Raw genomic sequence first — 17,926 nt, forward strand, 5'->3', positions numbered from 1 at the left:
GGTCGGAGCCCTGCCAGTCTCGGATTCCTGAATCCTCCAGGAGGCTGGGGGCATGGCGGGTGGGCTGGGGGCACCAGATGCTGCAGTGGGGGGGGGCAGGCGGGATGAAGATTGTCTCAAACTCCAGGGTTCTTACTGGGGTGGTGTCAAGTTTCAAGGCTACAAGAATTCTGGTTAAGGAGAGTGGGGTCTCAAGTCTTGGCTGCATTGTAGGGGGGGTGTTGATTAGGGGTCTTAACCTTCATAGTTAAAACGGTGATGGAGGTTGTGGTATTCATGTAGGTTGAGGTCTCTTGTTGAGATAGGATGGGGATCTCAGTTTGAGCCCCCAAATCATGAGACTGTGTGGTTTAGGGAAATGTTCTTGATAAAGGGTGAGTGTGGTGGGTAAGGGATTAAGAGCTCCCTAGTTGGAATCTCCAGATTTCTGACTGGAATTTTGGAGGCCACAGCCTTGAACTGAGGATCTCTTTTTTGAGGGTACAGTGTTAGGGAGATCTGGGTTCCAGGTTGGATGTTGAAGAGGGTCTGTATTTGGAAGTCCTAGTATGGGAAGTTGGAGTCCAGAACCTCTGGTAGGGAATCTGGGGATCTTGTAATGGGGATGGGGGGAATGGGGACCCTGGGCTTCCTGATTCGGGTTTTAGAGTTCAGAGCACTGATCCCTAGTTTGAAGGAAGGTCACTTGTTTGACTGGAGTGCTCTGATTAGGATGCTGAGATGGGGGACTCCCAGATCATGGTTTTGACATTCTGGAGTCTCTAGCCGAAATCCTGGCTCCAGGTCTCTGGGCCCCAGTATTCTGGGATCCAGCAACATGGGGTGGAGTTCTAGCATTCCAGGTTCAGGGGCCTCTGGGGACTTGGGATGGGTGGAGGGAGGAATTAAGGTTCTGGAATCTTGGATCTGGGTCGTCGTCCATGATCTCAGACTGGGATACCAAATTGAGGTCAAGACACCATATCAGAGTTAGAAGGTCAAGGTCTTGGTATTAGAATTGGATGTTAAGGGTCAAGATACGAGTCCAAGGGTTTAAACTTAGATGGGAGGTCTGAGGTCAAGGCTAGCAGGGTATGGGGTTAGGGTCCTTGGCTAGCGACCCACTTGGGGGATTTCTAGTTGCTATTCAGAGACAGAGTCCAAAAGAAAGGGGTCAGGGTGTCAGGTCTGGGCATGGAGTCAGGGTTGGTGGCCTAGGTTAGGGTTTCTAGACAAGTTACTGGTTCAAATCCAGGGATGGAGTCGTAGGTCAGGACACAGAGGTCAGATCTGAGAGGGTTCAGTTTGGGGATTGTTGTTTCTGGCCTGGGTCCGATGTCCCACGTGGCTGCATGGGGTTTGGGGACTCTAGTGGTCCCATCAGTGCCCTCCACTGCAGCTTCCCGTCCCTCAGGCCCCGCAGGGCGCCCCCCGCCGCTGAGGATGAGTCACTGCAGTAGCCGCGCCCTGACCCTGCTGAGCAGCGTGTTTGGTGCGTGTGGCCTGCTGCTTGTGGGCATCGCGGTCAGCACGGACTACTGGCTGTACATGGAAGAGGGAACGGTGTTGCCACAGAACCAGACCACGGAGGTCAAGATGGCGCTGCATGCCGGCCTGTGGCGCGTCTGCTTCTTCGCAGGTACAGACCTCACCTGCCCACCAGTCAACTGTCCCTGCCTTGCTTGGGATCCGAGAGTCTTTATCCATAGTTCCATCCCATGGGTTTCAGAAATCCAGAAATCAGTCCTGTTTCTCTCCTGGAGAGTCAAATTTCTACCTGGAGTTTCAATTTCTAGCCCTTTATTCCCTGGATCTAAGAACCCTAATGCTCACACAATCTCCAGATCCCTAATCCCCGTAACCTCCTGGAGCCCCTGGACCCTTAGAAGCAGTAGTTAAGTTCAGAACTTGTCTCCTGGACAGTTCCAGAGCTGAATGGGAAGAATAAAAAAAAAATTTAAAAAAACCCACTGTGCTTCCCAGCTACCACAGAGACCGCTCCTTCTAGGAATCCTGTCCCACCTCACCCCCCAGACCTTACCTCTTTAGGGATCCAGGAGTCCTGGCCCATAGCCCCTCCTCACTTGGGACTCAGTCTTCCAGCCCTGACCTCCTCCATCCAAGGGACTCTAAGGCAGCTTGCAATAGGAGCTCTCGGACTCCTGCCCACCCCCATCTGCGACCCCCTAAGAGTAGTACAGACCATGACCCTTGGATTAAACCTCACATTCCCATCCTGGGGTCTCTCTACTGTGTGTCCTGCCCCTGACTGCCTCTCCAAAGCTCAGGAGCCTCTCATCCAGCCCTGCCTTCTTATCTTCCCCTCAGGCCGGGAGAAGGGTCGCTGCGTGGCCTCAGAATATTTCCTTGAACCGGAGATCAACTTGGTGACGGAAAACACAGAGAATATTCTGAGTGAGGAGAAGCAGGGGGTGGGGAGGGCTAGGCAACAAGGGAGCAGGGTGACAGGGCGGGTCCTGGGAGAAAGGGTAGGACCAGAGAAGGCGTGGGGTGGGAGGGAAGGAGTGGAGGCTTGAAAGCAGGCAGAGTGGTTGGGTAAGGAGGAGGGGCCAGGTTGAAGGGGTGGGGCCTGGGAAGTGGGTGGAGTCAATAGGTAAGGGGTGGGGTCAAACCAAAGGAGGGGTGGCCTGTGTGAAGGGGTGGGGCCAGCAGTGGTAGTTTCAGAAAGGGGAGGAGCCACATAAAAGAGCGGGGTCAGGGTGGGGAGGTGGGGGGTGGAAGTGGAGAGGTCAGGAGAATGGAGAGGTGTCCTCCTGGAGAGTCCCCCCTCACCCCCGTCTTTCTTCTTACCCCTCCCCCAGAGACAGTGCGCACAGCCACCCCCTTCCCCATGGTCAGTCTCTTCCTCGTGTTCACCGCCTTCGTCATCAGCAACATCGGCCACATCCGCCCACAGAGGACCATTCTGGCCTTCGTTTCTGGCATCTTCTTCATCCTATCGGGTAAGCCCAAGGAAAAGACTTACAGGCAGCGGGACTATTTTAGGTTCCAGGAACCTGTGGTTCCTCTTCCAATAGGAAAGCCACTTCCTTGCTGTGTAATCCTGGAGGAGTTGCAGCACCTCTCTGAGCCCCACTTCCCTCCTCTGTGAAATGGAGCTAGCCGCCAAATCACAGCGAATGCCTGTTGGGTGCTAATTAGGTGTCAGGCTCAGTTCTGATACTCACAACAACCCTGTGAGGTAAATGCTATGAATAGCCCCATTTTACAGATATGGAAACAAACACTCAGAGAAATGAAGTCATTTGCTCAGGGCCATACAACCCGTGAGAGGCAGAGGTGGGATTCAAACTCACGCATTTCGCCTCCAGAGGCTGTATTTTTAACCACTCCTGATATTTTAGCAATTAACAGATTACAAGGCTCTTTATATTCTGTGCATCATTTTACTTGAACATTTTTCAACCAGAAGAGTTGAAAGAACCCTGTGCCCACCTCTTACAGTCGACCATTACTGTACCACAAGATTTGCTTTATGCTGTATCTGTCCATCTGTCTCTCTACTCATCCATCAGTCTATCTTATTATCATTTTAAAATGCATTTCCAAGTGAGTTGCAGGCATCAGTACACTTTGCCCTAAATTCTTCACCATGCGTGTCATTAGCTAGAGTTCGACGTTTGTTTATAGTTCTTGTTTCTTTTGAGATTCAGGGTTCTTTTGCATGAGTGATCTCATAACCTTCTCATGACATCTCTGCCTGGGAGTTATTATTAGCACTCATTTGATAAAATGGGGATACCGAGGCCTGAAACTGTGCAGGGAGTTGCCTAAGATACCAACGTAATGCTGGCTCCCCAGGGACCCAAGTGTCCTGAGCTCCAGAGTAGGGCTGTTTCTGAAGTGTTACCCGCCTCCAAATTTCAGCTCAGTCCAGTCCAATTTGGTCCAACTCAGCTCAGGTCAGCCTAGATCACCTCAGCTCTGACACACTTAACTCCATGAATCTGGCCCAACTAATCCCAATCTATTCTGACTCATTTCTTCAGTTCAATTCGAATTAATTCAACATGATTTAATTAAACTCCATTCGGGCCCTTTTAATTCGGTTGATACCTTATGAACAAACCCTGCTGTTTGTCTCGTTTCCATTCTGTCCCTTTGGGCCCGCATTCGGCTGCCTCTTTTGAGTTGGCTCTGCAAATAATTGAAGATAGATCTTCAAATATCCTCTCCTCCAGTCTCCTCCCTTTTCCTCACCCAGCTTTCTCCAGGCTAAACCTCCCCCGTGTTTCCAACCTAACCTGACGAGGCCTTTTCCCAGGGAAACCAGGGTGCAACCTCTGTGCAAATTTGAATCACAGCATGTAGAGCCAGACACAGAGCTAAAATAAGACACGTAGAATATCTACATCCCAGAGTGTCAGATGGAAAAATAGTGGCCTAGAGAGACAGAAAGTGGGGCAAGGGTAAGGAGTATGGGAACATTTATTCAACCCACCTGAAACATTAGAAGAAGGAAAATCCCGTTGTTCGTGGTTCACAGAAGTTGAAACAAAAGAGGTGACGTAGCTGGTAAATGGCAGCGCTGGCATTAGAAGCGAGGATATTCTCTTCCCAAAAGCCATGCATCAGGACCTGACTTCCCAAGGTCAAGCTGAGGATCAGTGGTGCCATCAGGGCTGGAAGTCAGGCCTCTGATGTAATAATAGAGTAATGGGGGGGATTGAACCCCACTTCCTGAACATTTCATAGACTAGGACCTATGCACCCCACCCAAAGTATGCAGTTGTGTGCTTTTTTTTTTTTTTTTTTTTCTTTGCGGTATGCGGGCCTCTCACTATTGTGGCCTCTCCCGTTGCGGAGCACAGGCTCCGGACGCACAGGCTCAGTGGCCGTGGCTCACGGGCCCAGGCGCTCCGTGGCATGTGGGATCTTCCCGAACCAGGGCACGAACCCATGCCCCCTGCATCGGCAGATGGACTCTCAACCACTGCGCCACCAGGGAAGCCCCATTTGTGTGCTTTAAATGTTGTAGGGTGTAGTGGCTGAAGGCACGTGCTCCTGTGAACCTAGAAAGACCTGGGTTAACATTCTACCACTTACTCAGTGTGTGAGTTACAGCCTTCCTTTCTGGAGCTGTTGAGAGGACCAATCTTGTTCAGGGCTCAGCAAACTTTTTGCTTAGGGCAAAACAGTAAATATTTCAGGCTTTGTGAGCCATAGGGTTGGAGTGCCAAAGCAACCAGAGGGGAAGCAATGGGCCTGGCTGTGCTCCAATCATCCTATTTATGGACCCTGAAATTTGAATTCAGTGTAATTTTCATGGGTTATGAAATATTATTCTTCTTTTATTTTTTTTCCCCACCATTAAAAAAATGTAAAAACCACACTCAGCTCGCAAACCATACAAAGACAGGCAGCAGGACAAATAGTAGTTTTCTGACCCCTGGTCTAGATCACGGATGTGAAGGGCCAACCCAGTGCCTGGTCTATAGCAGTAAGTATTCAACACGTGGTAATTTTAACTAAATACATACACACGTACATTCATAAATAGCAGTGGTAGCAACAACAACTGTTCTAATAAACACTTTATTGAGTGCCATGGTTTGGGGAAGTTCTAAGTGCTTTGTGCAAATTAAGTTATTTCTTTTTCTTCCCCTCATAAGGCAGATGTTATTATTATTCCCATTTTCCACTTGAGGAAACAGAAGCACTCAGAAGTTAAGCTGCTCTATAGTGGAAGAGGGATTCCAACCCGGACTTTCACCCCGGCACTCTGCTGCCCTAGCACAGTTAAAAATCATAAAGACAGGGCTTCCCTGGTGGTGCAGTGGTTAAGAATCCGCCTGCCAATGCAGGGGACGCGGGTTCGAGCCCTGGTCTGGGAGGATCCCACATGCCGCGGAGCAACTAAGCCCTTGAGCCACAACTACTGAGCCTGCGCTCTGGAGCCCATGTGCCACAACTACTGAAGCCTGTGCACCTAGAGCCCGTGCTCCGCGGCAAGAGAAGCCATCACAGTGAAAAGCCCGCGCACCGCAACGAAGAGTAGCCCCCACTCGCCACAATTAGAGAAAGCCTGCACGCAGCAATGAAGACCCAACGCAGCCTAATATAAATAAATAAAATAAATTAATTAAAAAAAAATCATAAAGACAAAGAAGATTAAAAGAGAGGAAAGGGGGACTTCCCTGGTGGTCAGTGGTTAAGACTCTGCACTTCCACTGCAGGGGGCACGGGTTTGATCCCTGGTCTGGGAAGCAAGATCCTGCATGCTCCGTGATGGGGCCAAAAAAAAAGGGCGGGGGAGAATGGAAATAGTACCAACAATATCTTAGATCTTGGAATGGAATGATCTAGTCCAACCACCTCATGCTCCCAATGAGGAAACTGAGACTTAGAAAGAGACGAGTTGCCCGAGGTCGGGTAAATGGTGAAGTTGGCATTCAATTTTGGAGAAAGTGGTGAGAGGGCTGGGGCAGGAAAGGGATAGGGTCACACCTGGACGTTAAAGATCCCTCAGGGACTTGTGTTTGGAATGCACTAGAAGGAAAGAGACTGGAAATGAGCAAACAGAGGAGGAGGCTTATGCATTGGTCCAGGCAATAGCAGATAAGGGTTTGAGCTGGGAGGGGGTGTGGAAGGATAAAGGTGACTGGATGGCTTTGAGAGAGAAGGATATTGACAGAAGAATCAATAGAGCCAGATGACTGACTGGATATGGTTGGTGAGAGAAGGGGAGGAGGCTGCAGTGACATTGATTTTCTTTTTCCAGGTCATAAGAGGCGTGCTTCCCGTGCACGGCTCATAACCCCTGATCCTCAATCACGCTTTATGCATCTGCTCATTCATTCATTCACCATCAAACATTTACAGAGACACCTTACATGCCACGCCCTGTGCTGGGCCCTGGTGACATATGGAATCTTTTTTTTTTAATGTGGTGATGGTCACATAATGTAAAACATACTATTTTAACCATACTTAACTGTCCAGTTCAGTGGCACTAAGTACATTCACGTTGCTGTGCAGCTCTCACCATCATCCACCTCCCACAGTTTTCACCTTCCTAAACTGAAACTGTGTCCCCATTCAACAAGAACTCTCCATCCCCCTCCCCAACCCCCGCCTGGTCCCTGGCATCAACCAGTGTACATTCTGACTCTATGCATTTGACTATTCTAGGTACCTCGTGTAAGTGGGATCACACAGCATTTGTCTGCACCTAATGTATATTGGAATGCATGGCAGTCTCCAGGCAGTCAGCCACAAAACAGCTCCCAGCTGCATGTGCGTCAGTGCTTGTCACACAACACTTAACTCCCTTTTATGGATTTCCATGGCACTTAGAATACATCCCACCTCCTTGTGCTGGCTTACACGGTCTTCCATGATTTGGCTACTGTTCAGACCTCTGGCCTCATTACCTAACTCACTAACACTGTCTCCATTGCTTGTAACTTCAGCTGCACTGGCCTCAGTCTATTCCTCAAAAGTGATGTCTCAACCTCACTTTTACACTCACGAGCCCTCCCTGTTTGGAAGTCTCTTCCCCCTAATTCTCAAAGACTCCAACTTTCCCTCTTCAGAGTTTCTTTCTCTGACAATGGTACCCCATGTTGCTTTGCCCCCACTATACTATCCATCACATTCCCTATTTTATTTTTGTTTCATAGCACTTATGGCTATTGTCATCTTATTCATTTTCTGTCTCCTCCTACTGGAATGTAAACTCCAAAAGGCAGGAACATGCTCTTGCTTGTATCTTCAGAGCCTAGATGAGTTGCTGGCAGAAAGTCCACAATGAAATATTTGTAGAAGGGATGCATGGTAAAGACAGCTCAGGGCATTCTGGGAAAAGCGAAGATGCATTAAGCTGACACAAGAAGGTGGTGGGAAGGGTGGGAACGACCACAACTTCAAGAGCAGGTGACATCTAAATTGAAGATGCAGAAAGGGCGAGGGGAAGTTTTTCAAGTGAAGAGAGAAAAGTGCCATGTACGGATGGAATTCACAGCATGTGTTAAGACCCTAGAAAGCAGCTATGACAGATGTAGCCAGCTGTGTAGCTCTCCGTGGTCCTGAAACTCTTTGCTCTAAAGCCAGGTTGTTCCTATTCAGCTTGGAATGTAGGTGATTCTTGCCTACTGTGCTCTAAGTATTCTGAAGCAGATGTAGTGGAGGGGGGAGGGAGAGAGTTGGATTACAGAGCAGGGAAAGGGGAAGGGAGAGAGAAAAAGAGAGAAGGAGAAAAAAGGGAAAAGAACGTTATTTTTTAGAGAACCAGAGCCACTGTAAAATGACCAGGAAGGAGAAAGAATGACAAGAAGAACTTAACCTTTTGACATTGTTTTTAGATAACTTTCAATGACTAAAAACAACAAGGGTGAAAAACAACAACAAAAAGCTCTTTCTCTTTGTTTCTTTTTTTTTTTTTCTTATTTTTCTTCTCTTTGGAAAGATTTGTTTCCTTCTCATCAAACCTGCTCCTGACTCTCTGTATGGAGAATGCTTGTTATTTACAACTGAAATGTGAAACATAGGACTTGAGGTGAGGCAGGAGTGGTTAGCAGGTACGGGTTTTAGAAAGAACCAGTATCTAAAACGGGGATACAGATTTCTAGGCAGTGGGACAGGCATAGGGAATAAGCCTTAGCTGGGTCAGAGGACTTGGGGGTGCAAAAAGGGGTTTAGATTTTGAGAGATTCGGGAAGTAAAATAGACATTACTTGATGATGGACCATCCGTCTTGGATGAGGGACTGGGAATCAAGAGGATTCCCCTGCATTTGACTAGGGTACTCTAGCCAGTGTGGTTTCTGGACTTATTTAGGTATTGTTTCTTTCCTTTTTTTTTTTTTTTTTTTTTAAAGGATCTTGTTTAGAGTCACGCATTGCCTTTATTTTATTTTATTTTATTTATTTTTGGCCATGCCGCATGGCTTGTGGGCTCTTAATTCCCAGACTAGGGATTGAGCCCGGGTCCCTGGCAGTGGAAGCACCTAGTCCTAACCATTGGACCACTAGGGAATTCCCTAGGTATTCTTTTGCTATAAACCTGCTCATCTTTTAAGACCTATAGCAGATGCCTTCATCATGTAACACTTCATGGGCCCCCTCTTCTTGAACATCAAAATTATGGAATACCAGAAGTTGAAAGTGCTATGGAAGTTCAGCAAAGGCTAATTCTTAAAGGAGGCAGAGGAATGGGGACTTAGAGTGGATTTAAAAGGGAAAAGCAGCTAACGAGCTAGAAATTCCAGTTGCATGGCAAGTATATTCATCCATTCAACTAGTATTTATTATCTGCTGGATCTCGCACCAGATGCTAGGAATGCAGTAGGAAACAAGGTAGACTAGTTTCAAGCATCCTAGAGGAAGTGGAGGAGAGTAATGACTAAAAAACTACAAATAGATAGAAAATATAATGTTAGGTAGTGATAAGTGCAACAAAGATAAATAAAACAGTTAAGGGGAAGGAGATTGATGGGAACGTCATTATTTAATCTTACCTCAATCACTCCACTTTTTTTTTTTCCGGTACGCGGGCCTCTCACTGTTGTGGCCTCTCCCGTTGCGGAGCACAGGCTCCAGACACGCAGGCTCAGCGGCCATGGCTCACAGGTCCACCCGCTCCGTGGCATGTGGGATCTTCCCGGACCGGGGCACGAACCCGTGTCCCCTGCATCGGCAGGCGGACTCTCAACCACTGCGCCACCAGGGAAGCCCAATCACTCCAAATTTTTAATGAAAACTTTGAAATCTATAGAATAGTACAGTGAACGCTGGTACTTCTTCCACCTAGATCCACATAGATACTTGCATTTTGCTAAAGTTTTGCCATATTCTGGCTCTCTCTTTACACACAGTTTGGTTTTTGTTTGTTTGTTTCTGGCTTTACCGTTTGAAAGTAAGTCATGATCGTTCATCTCTAAACATTTTAATATGCATCTCTTAAGAGCAATGACATTTTCTACACAACTACAACACCATTATCAAATCTAGAAATTTTACAATAATTCCGTAATATAATTCATTCCATTTTCAAACTGTGCCAGTTGTTCTAAGAATGCCTTTTATAGCTTTTCCTCCAGAACCAGGATTCAGTCTGTTTATGCACAGCATTTAGTTAATTCTCTTTTAGTCTAGAATAGTTCCCATACTATACTTTTTTACAACACTGACTTTTAAAATATATTTCTTTATAAAAATATACAAAGGATAGTATAATTTGCCATGTACCCTTCACTCAGTTTCAACAATTATCAACATATGGTGAATCTTTTTTTAGTCGTACTGCCATACCTCCCTTCTGTACTTCACTACATGATTTTAAAGTTGGTCCCAAACATTAAATCGTTTTATCCACAAATACTGCAGTATATCTCTGAGAAATTAGTACTTTGTTATTTAACTAGCCACAGTGCCACTGTCATGCCCAAACAATTAAGAATAGTTGCTTAATATAAATTAATATCTAGTTAGTGTTCAACTTCCCCACTTGTCTCATAAATGCCTTTTTTTTTTTTTTACCATTAGTTTCTTGCAGACCAGGATCCAAATTCCACTTGTGCATTTAGTTGATAGATCTCTGAAGCCTCTTTTAATCTGTAAGAGTCCTTCTCCTTCTATTTTTTTCCTTGCCATTTATTTGTGAAGAAATTTAGTCATTTGTCTCATAGAATTCCCACACTCTAGATCTTTCTGATTGTGTTTTTGTGATTTAATATGCTCATCCATCCTGTGTTTTCCTGTAAAACTGTAGATCAGATCCAGGTTTGATTTTTTGGGGGGGGGTGATAAAATACTTCATAGATAGGTGGTGCTATTATGTCCTACTGTATTGCATCAGGAGACCTAATACTATCTGGTTGTGTCTCTTTTTGAGATGTTAAGATCAGTCACTTAAGTATTACAGCTTGGCTCATACCATTGTCATTTTGAAATCTGCAGGACAGGGTGTCTTGTAGAACACCCCACATCCCACATTTATTTGATTGTTTCCTTGTGGCATCCTTTGATTTGTTCCTCTTTCTTTGTATTTTCTGTAGCCTGGAAGTTATGTCCAGGGTAGAGACTTGATTAGATTCTGGTTAAATATGTTTGGCAAGATTTAGAGGTGGTGCCATGTTCTTTGTAGCCCATGACTTCAGGTAGCAAATTGTGTCAAGTTGTTCCTACCAGGAGTGGAACAAAGTTTGAACCCTTGGTACAGGGGGTGATCATTAGAGCTCTCCATTGAAAAGGTACATTTTTCTCTTTACAATGAATAAGTCATTTGCAGGGTAACATTTTGGCACCTTGGGGGAAAAATCCTGTTTGGAGATGTCCATTTTATTCAAAATGGGTTGCTTTGGAAAAATTTTAAACATACAGAAAAGTTGCAAGAGTTATACAAGGAACTCTCATATATTCTTCACTGGGACCAATTTATAACATTTTCCACATTTGTATTTCTGTTTCTTTGTACCTTACATGTATATATCTATATGTGTATATATTATATAATTTATATTATATATTATATTATATTACATTATATTATATATAACCACCTGAACATAAATTGCAAACACTTCACTCTTAAATACGTCAGCAATTATGTCCTAAGCACAAGTGCATTTTCTTTCCTAACCACAGTACAATCGTCAAATTCAGGAAGTTTAACACTTATACAGTATTACAGCTGATACGTAGTTCATATTCAGATCTCACCAATTGTCTCCACACTGCCTTTTATAGTCAGTTTTTCCCCTGATTCAGGATCCGGTTCTGTATTTCCTTGCTGTGTCTCTTTCGCCTCCTTTCATCTTTTATATAGTTCCTGTACCTTTAAAAAAAAATCTTTCATGTTGATGTTTTTTGAAGAATGCAGCCAGTGTTTTGTAGAACACCCCACAGTTTCCACAGGAGTGGATCCATGTTACAAATTACCAGCAGGGACACTACATAAACGAAGGAGTGTCACGATCACATCAGGAGGTCGGGGTGTCCGTTTGTCCCATTATTGGTGATGTTAGCTTCGGTTTCTTGGTTCAGATGGTATCTGTCAGATTCCTTTATGATAAAGGAAGTTTTCAAAAATCTCTTTGTAATTAATAGATATTCCATGGGGAGATTCTGTCATACAGTGATTTAATGTCCACTGTCGACGATGGTCGCCTCAGTCCTAATATTACTACAAGGGTTGCAAAATGGTGTTTTCTTAACTCTGTTGTTCTATCTACATGGATGTCACTGAAAAGAATTTTTTTTTGGGGGGGGGCCACATGGCTTGTGGGATTCTAGCTCCCAGACCAGGGATTGAACCTGGCCCCTCAGCAGTGAAAGTGTGGAGTCTTAACCACTGGATTGCCAAGGAATTCCCAAATGTTCTCTTTTCTTTTATTATTTATTTCCTTAAAGAATATATCAGTATGGATTCACATTTTTAAAGAATTCAGTGTATTGTATGCCATTACTTTTAGTTTTCATTTTGATGTTCAGATTGTCCCCGGTTGGGCTATCAGGAACCTCCTTCAAATGAGTGAGTTCTTGGGTCCTTTTTTGACCTGCCTCCAACATTTTGTTTCTGAGTACTTCCTTATTTTGTGGTACCAGTACACTTTCACCGCCCCTGCCTCAGGCTTCACATGAGCTGTTTCTTCCTAGCTCCTGATGTAGTGGGGGTGATAGTAGAGACCAAAATCTGGGTGCTAGGTGTGCTCATTGCTGCTGGGGTGTCACTGCTCCTAGGATATTTCAGGATACGAGCTGGGAAATTACATATATTTGTAAAACAGGAGTTTATACTGACACCACAAGGGTCTTTCTTTCTTTTTTTTTTTTTTTTCTTTTTTTTTGCGGTACGCGGGCCTCTCAGTGTTGTGGCCTCTCCCGTTGCAGAGCACAGGCTCCGGACACGCAGGCTCAGCGGCCATGGCTCACGGGCCTAGCTGCTCCGCGGCATGTGGGATCTTCCCAGACCGGGGCACGAACCCGTGTCCCCTGCATCGGCAGGCGGACTCTCAACCACTGCGCCACCAGGGAAGCCCCTCAAGGGTCTTTCTTGACTTGCCCCATTCTGATTTGTATCTTCCTTCTTTCAGAATGAGATCTCCACCTCCCCAAAATGTCCGTATATTTGCACATTTGCTCAACCCTACTATTCACACAGAATAACTTAAGTACTGCTACCCCTACACCACTCCCAATAAAAATCTACTAAATACGGTTCAAGATTTCCTCACAGACCTTTTTGTCTTTAAACTGAGATATATATTCAAAGTACTTGGCCCAAAAGTTACTTGGATTACTACTTTCCCCCCTCCTGTGGTTGTATTATTCATCTGATATAAATTAGCTTCACTTATTTTTGTTTGTATTCAATTTTAGTTGTTTTTCCCATCCTTGTTTTTTTTTTTAAATAAATTTATTTATTTTATTCTTGGCTGCGTTGGATCTTCGTTGCTGCGCGTAGGCTTTCTCTAGTTGCAGCAAGTGGGGGCTACTCTTTGTTGCGATGCACAGGCTTCTCGTTGTGATGGCTTCTCCTGTTGTGGAGCACGGGCTCTAGGCACACGGGCTCAGTATTTGTGGCGCACGGGCTTAGTTGCTCTGCGGCATGTGGGATCTTCCCGGACCAGGGCTCGAACCCATGTCCCCTGCATTGGCAGGCAGATTCTCAACCACTGCACCACCAGGGAAGCCCCAGGTCCTTGTTGATTTTATCTTTTGAATATATAAAATATTAGCATAGTTCCAAAGGTCAAAATTATGCAAAAATATATACTCAGAGGAGTGCCACTTCCTTCCCATCTCTTCCTTCCTATTCTCACCTACCTAAAGTAATCAACTTCATGTTTGTTTCCCCTCCTATGTCTCTTTTTGTAAAACTAAGCAGATGCATATATGTACTTTATGTACCTTTTTTGGGCTCAAAAGCTAGCATTCTGTATACTCTTTTTAAAAAATTAGTGATACGGTCTGGAACTATCACTGAACTCCCTATCTGTTCCTAGAAATCTTCCTCATTGTCCTTTCATAGTGGCACAGTACTGTGTTACGTGATGTTTTATAGTTTATTCCATTAATCTATGTAAGGGCATCTAGGTCATTTTTAATATTTTGCAATTATGAATAATGCAGTGAATTAACTTGTACATATGTGCTTTCATATTGTTGGACAGGTATCTTCAGGGTCAATTTCTAGAAGCGGGATTGCTGGGTTAAAGGATAAATATATGTGTGGTACTGTTAGACATGGCCAAACTCCCCTCCATAGAGGCTGCACCATTCATTTTGCATCCCCACCAGCAATATATAAGAGCTTCCATTTCCCTGCCTCACAAAGAGTATGTTGTGAAGCTTTTTAACTTTTGACGATCTGATGGATGAGAAATGGTATGCCCTCATCGTTTTCACCTGCATTTCTCTAATTCTGAGTGAAGGGGCAATTTTTTAAAACAAGGAGATCATAGAAGTCCTTTGTAAAGAGGTGACAAGGAATAAGAGATCTAAATAAAGTGACAGATACCAGGGCGTAGGATGCCGTGCTTCCACTGCAGGGGGTGCAAGTTCTATCCCTAGTCGGGGAACTAAGATCCCACATGCCATGCGGCCAAAATAATAATAATAATAATAATAATAATAATAATAATAATAATAATAAAAATAATAATAAAGTGACAGAGAGAGATGTGGAAATCTGGGGGAAGAGCATTCCAGGTCAAGGGAACAGGGAGAGCAAAGGCCCTGAGGCAGAAATGAAATTGTGTTCAAGCAAGAGTGGGATCTAAGTAGCAGGTGCAAGGAGAAATGGCTAGAGATGAGTTTGGCAGGTGACTTTGTAGGCATTGCAGTCCAGGGGTCAGGAACATGTTTCTGTAAAATGCCAGATAACAAATATTTTCAGCTTTACTGACCATACAGTCTCTGCCGCAACTACTCAGTTTTGCCGGTACAGCCATAGGCTAAATGTACACAAATGGGCGTGTCTGTGTCCCAACAAAAGTTTATTTATGGACCCTGAAATTATAAATTCATATGCTTTTTAACCTGAGATATTATAATTCACATAACATAAAGTTCATATATTCAGCAGTTCTAGTGTATTCACAGGGTTGTGCAACCATCTCCATTACCTAATTTTACCACATTTTCATCACCCCAAAAAGAAACCTCACTCCCTTTAATAGCTAATCATAATCCCCCCTCCACCCCACCCCCTGGCAACCACTAATCCACTTTCTATCTCTATGGATTTGCCTATTTTGGACATCTCATATAAATGGAACCATACAATATGTGGTCTTATGCCTCTAGCTTCTTTCACTGAGCACATTTTCTAGGTTCATCCGTGTGGTAGTATACATGCGTGCTTCATTCCTTTCTTTGGCTGAATAATATTCCTTTATGTGGCTATACCACATTTTGTTCATCCATTCCGTTGATAGACGTTTGGGTTGTTTCCACTTTTTGGCTATTATGAATAATGCTGCTGCAAACATTCCTGCACAAGTTTTTGTGTGAGCATATGTTTCCAGTTCTCTTGGGTAAATACCTAGGAGTGGAATCGCTGGGTCATATGGTAATTCTATCTTTAACACTTTGAGGAACTGCCAAATGAAATTCATATACTTTTTACGTGCCACAAAATATTCTTCTTTTGATTTTTTTCAACCATTTAATTATATAAAAGCCATTCTTAGCTAGTAGGCCATACAAAACCAGGAGGTGGGCTGGATTTAGCCCTGGACGGTCATCGTTTGCTAACCTCTTTTGTAGGCAGTGGAAGGAATTTAGATTTATTCTGGGTACGATGGGCACACAAATGTTTATTTGTAGGATTCTAGGGGAAGATGCTGATGAGGATTACTTGGATTAATTGGGGGGGAGAGATTTTATAGCCTCTTTAAGCCACCCTATGTATGGCTATCGCTATGCATGGCTACTGTTTAAAAGAAAGTTCATCTTGAAGAAGTGGTAGTTGCCTCTTAAAATTTTTCAAATCAGACCTCTCGTCTCCACCTTCTCCATGTGCCTCTATTTCCTCAGCTGTAAATGGAGATAAAAATGGTACCAATTTGAAAGTGTCGTGAGGTTTGAATGAGTTAATGCATATATAACACTGAGAATGGTGCGTAGCTTAGAGCAAGACCTATATAAGCAGTTGCTATTATTATTATTGTTATTGATGTTGTTGTTGTTGCTATTATGATCTATACAGCTTCAGCTCAGCTTCATCCTCCTCCCCTTGGAATATCACAATATCCAGTTTCTCCCTTCCAATCTCTTCCCAGAACCAATCAGCCCCAAAAGGATCTTCTAACACTTCGATCTGACCTTGTCCTTCCTCTGCTTCAGACCATCCATGGCTCCCTAGTGCCCTTGGCATTGATGCCAAGCTCCTCAGCCTGGCATTCGAGCCTCATCATGGCAATGCCCCTGCCCCCTTCTCTGGCCTCATTTCTTGTGGCTGTGGTCCATGTTTTAGCTACGTGGATGGATCAGTTCATTGTTCCCCCTCCAACTCTTTGCCCATGCTGTTCCCTCTGCCCCGCCTGGACTGGTATAATGGTAAACCCTAATTCTTCCCTGGGCCTCATCCTTTAGGACTTGGACAAAGTCATGCTTCCAGGAAGCTTTCCTTGACTCCCTCCACCCTTGCCCCAGGTGGGTTTGGTGCCTCTTCTGGACCCACAGAGCTCTGTGCTACTGTTTTCTTTACAGTACATGTCACCATGGATGTGACTGTTGATCAGTGTTCATGTTTGCCTTCCCCAATTGCATTGTGAGCTCCTGGATAGCAGATTAGGGATGGGGGTGGGAGGGAGGAGGCTGTTGATTTATCTCTGGGCTCCCTGCACCCAGCCGAGGCCAAGCACACAAGGAACTTCAAAGGATGGAATTAGTCCAGGGTAGAGCAGGGAGGAGAGGGGAGAGGATGGCAGTGAGATGCAGGGGGCTGGGGAAAGGGGTCCACTGCTAACGGACCAAGGGCACCCCTCTGCTCCCCACAGGCCTCTCCTTGGTGGTGGGCTTGGTTCTTTACATTTCCAGCATCAACGACGAGGTCATGAACAGGCCCAGCAGCTCTGAGCAGTATTTCCACTATCGCTACGGGTGGTCTTTTGCCTTCGCAGCTTCCTCCTTCCTACTCAAAGAGGTGATGTCTGTGGGGCCCAGACTCTAGAGTTTTGAATGGGGGGGGTTGGGGGGAGGGCATGATTCCTGGGTCCAGGAGGAAGAGGAGGCTGTGGGTGTAGACTCTGAATTAAAAGGAGGTGGTGGCTGAGGTCCTAACCCCTGGGTCCTGGAGGAGGAGGGTCTGGGAGCTCCAACTCCTGGGATCCTGGGGAGGAGGTGACTGGGGCTCTAATTCCTGGGTTCTGGGAAAGGAGGAAGCTGGAGGCCTGGAATCTTGGGTCCTGGGAGAGGAGGGACTGGGGGTCTTGAGTTTTGGGATCAGAGGGAGCCCGGGGCCAGCCTCTGCGACTCTGACCCTGCCTTGCCACAGGGAGCTGGCGTGATGTCCGTGTACCTGTTCACCAAGCGCTACGCGGAGGAGGAGATGTACCGTCCGCACCCGGCCTTCTACCGCCCGCGTCTCAGCGACTGCTCCGACTACTCGGGCCAGTTTCTGCAGCCCGAGGCGTGGCGCCGCGGCCGCAGCCCCTCCGACATCTCTAGCGACGTATCCATCCAGATGACGCAGAACTACCCTCCAGCCATCAAGTACCCGGACCACCTGCACATCTCCACCTCGCCCTGCTGAGGCCCCGCCCCCGGGGAGCCCCTCTTCCTCCTCTTCTTCCTCCTCCTCCTCTTCCTCCTACTCCTCACGGGTCTCCCCACAACGCAGCTCCCCCTCAAGTCCTCGGGACTCCTCGTCCCACCCGGAGGACGCTGCGCACGCGTTAGCCCCGCCCTCTTCCCAGTGGCCCCGCCCCGTCACCATAACCCCTCCCTCTTTCCTGACCGCTCCACTTCATTGGTCCCTT

The 17,926-nt window shown here is 45.8% G+C and overlaps 1 protein-coding gene across 1 annotated transcript; it reads left to right on the plus strand.

Moving 5' to 3' along the window:
- Positions 1–1,422: 1,422 nt before the first annotated feature.
- CACNG7 (calcium voltage-gated channel auxiliary subunit gamma 7) lies at positions 1,423–17,700 on the plus strand (the record flags this gene model as incomplete). The annotated part of the gene is made up of 5 exons (XM_081215990.1): positions 1,423–1,618; positions 2,308–2,394; positions 2,802–2,942; positions 16,946–17,091; positions 17,443–17,700. The coding sequence occupies 5 exons, from the start codon at positions 1,423–1,425 to the stop codon at positions 17,698–17,700; spliced, it is 828 nt and encodes a 275-aa protein (XP_081072116.1).
- Positions 17,701–17,926: the final 226 nt, after the last annotated feature.

This window comes from Mesoplodon bidens (assembly GCF_964165515.1).
Source record: "Mesoplodon bidens genome assembly, chromosome: 18".
Lineage (NCBI taxonomy): Eukaryota > Metazoa > Chordata > Mammalia > Artiodactyla > Ziphiidae > Mesoplodon > Mesoplodon bidens.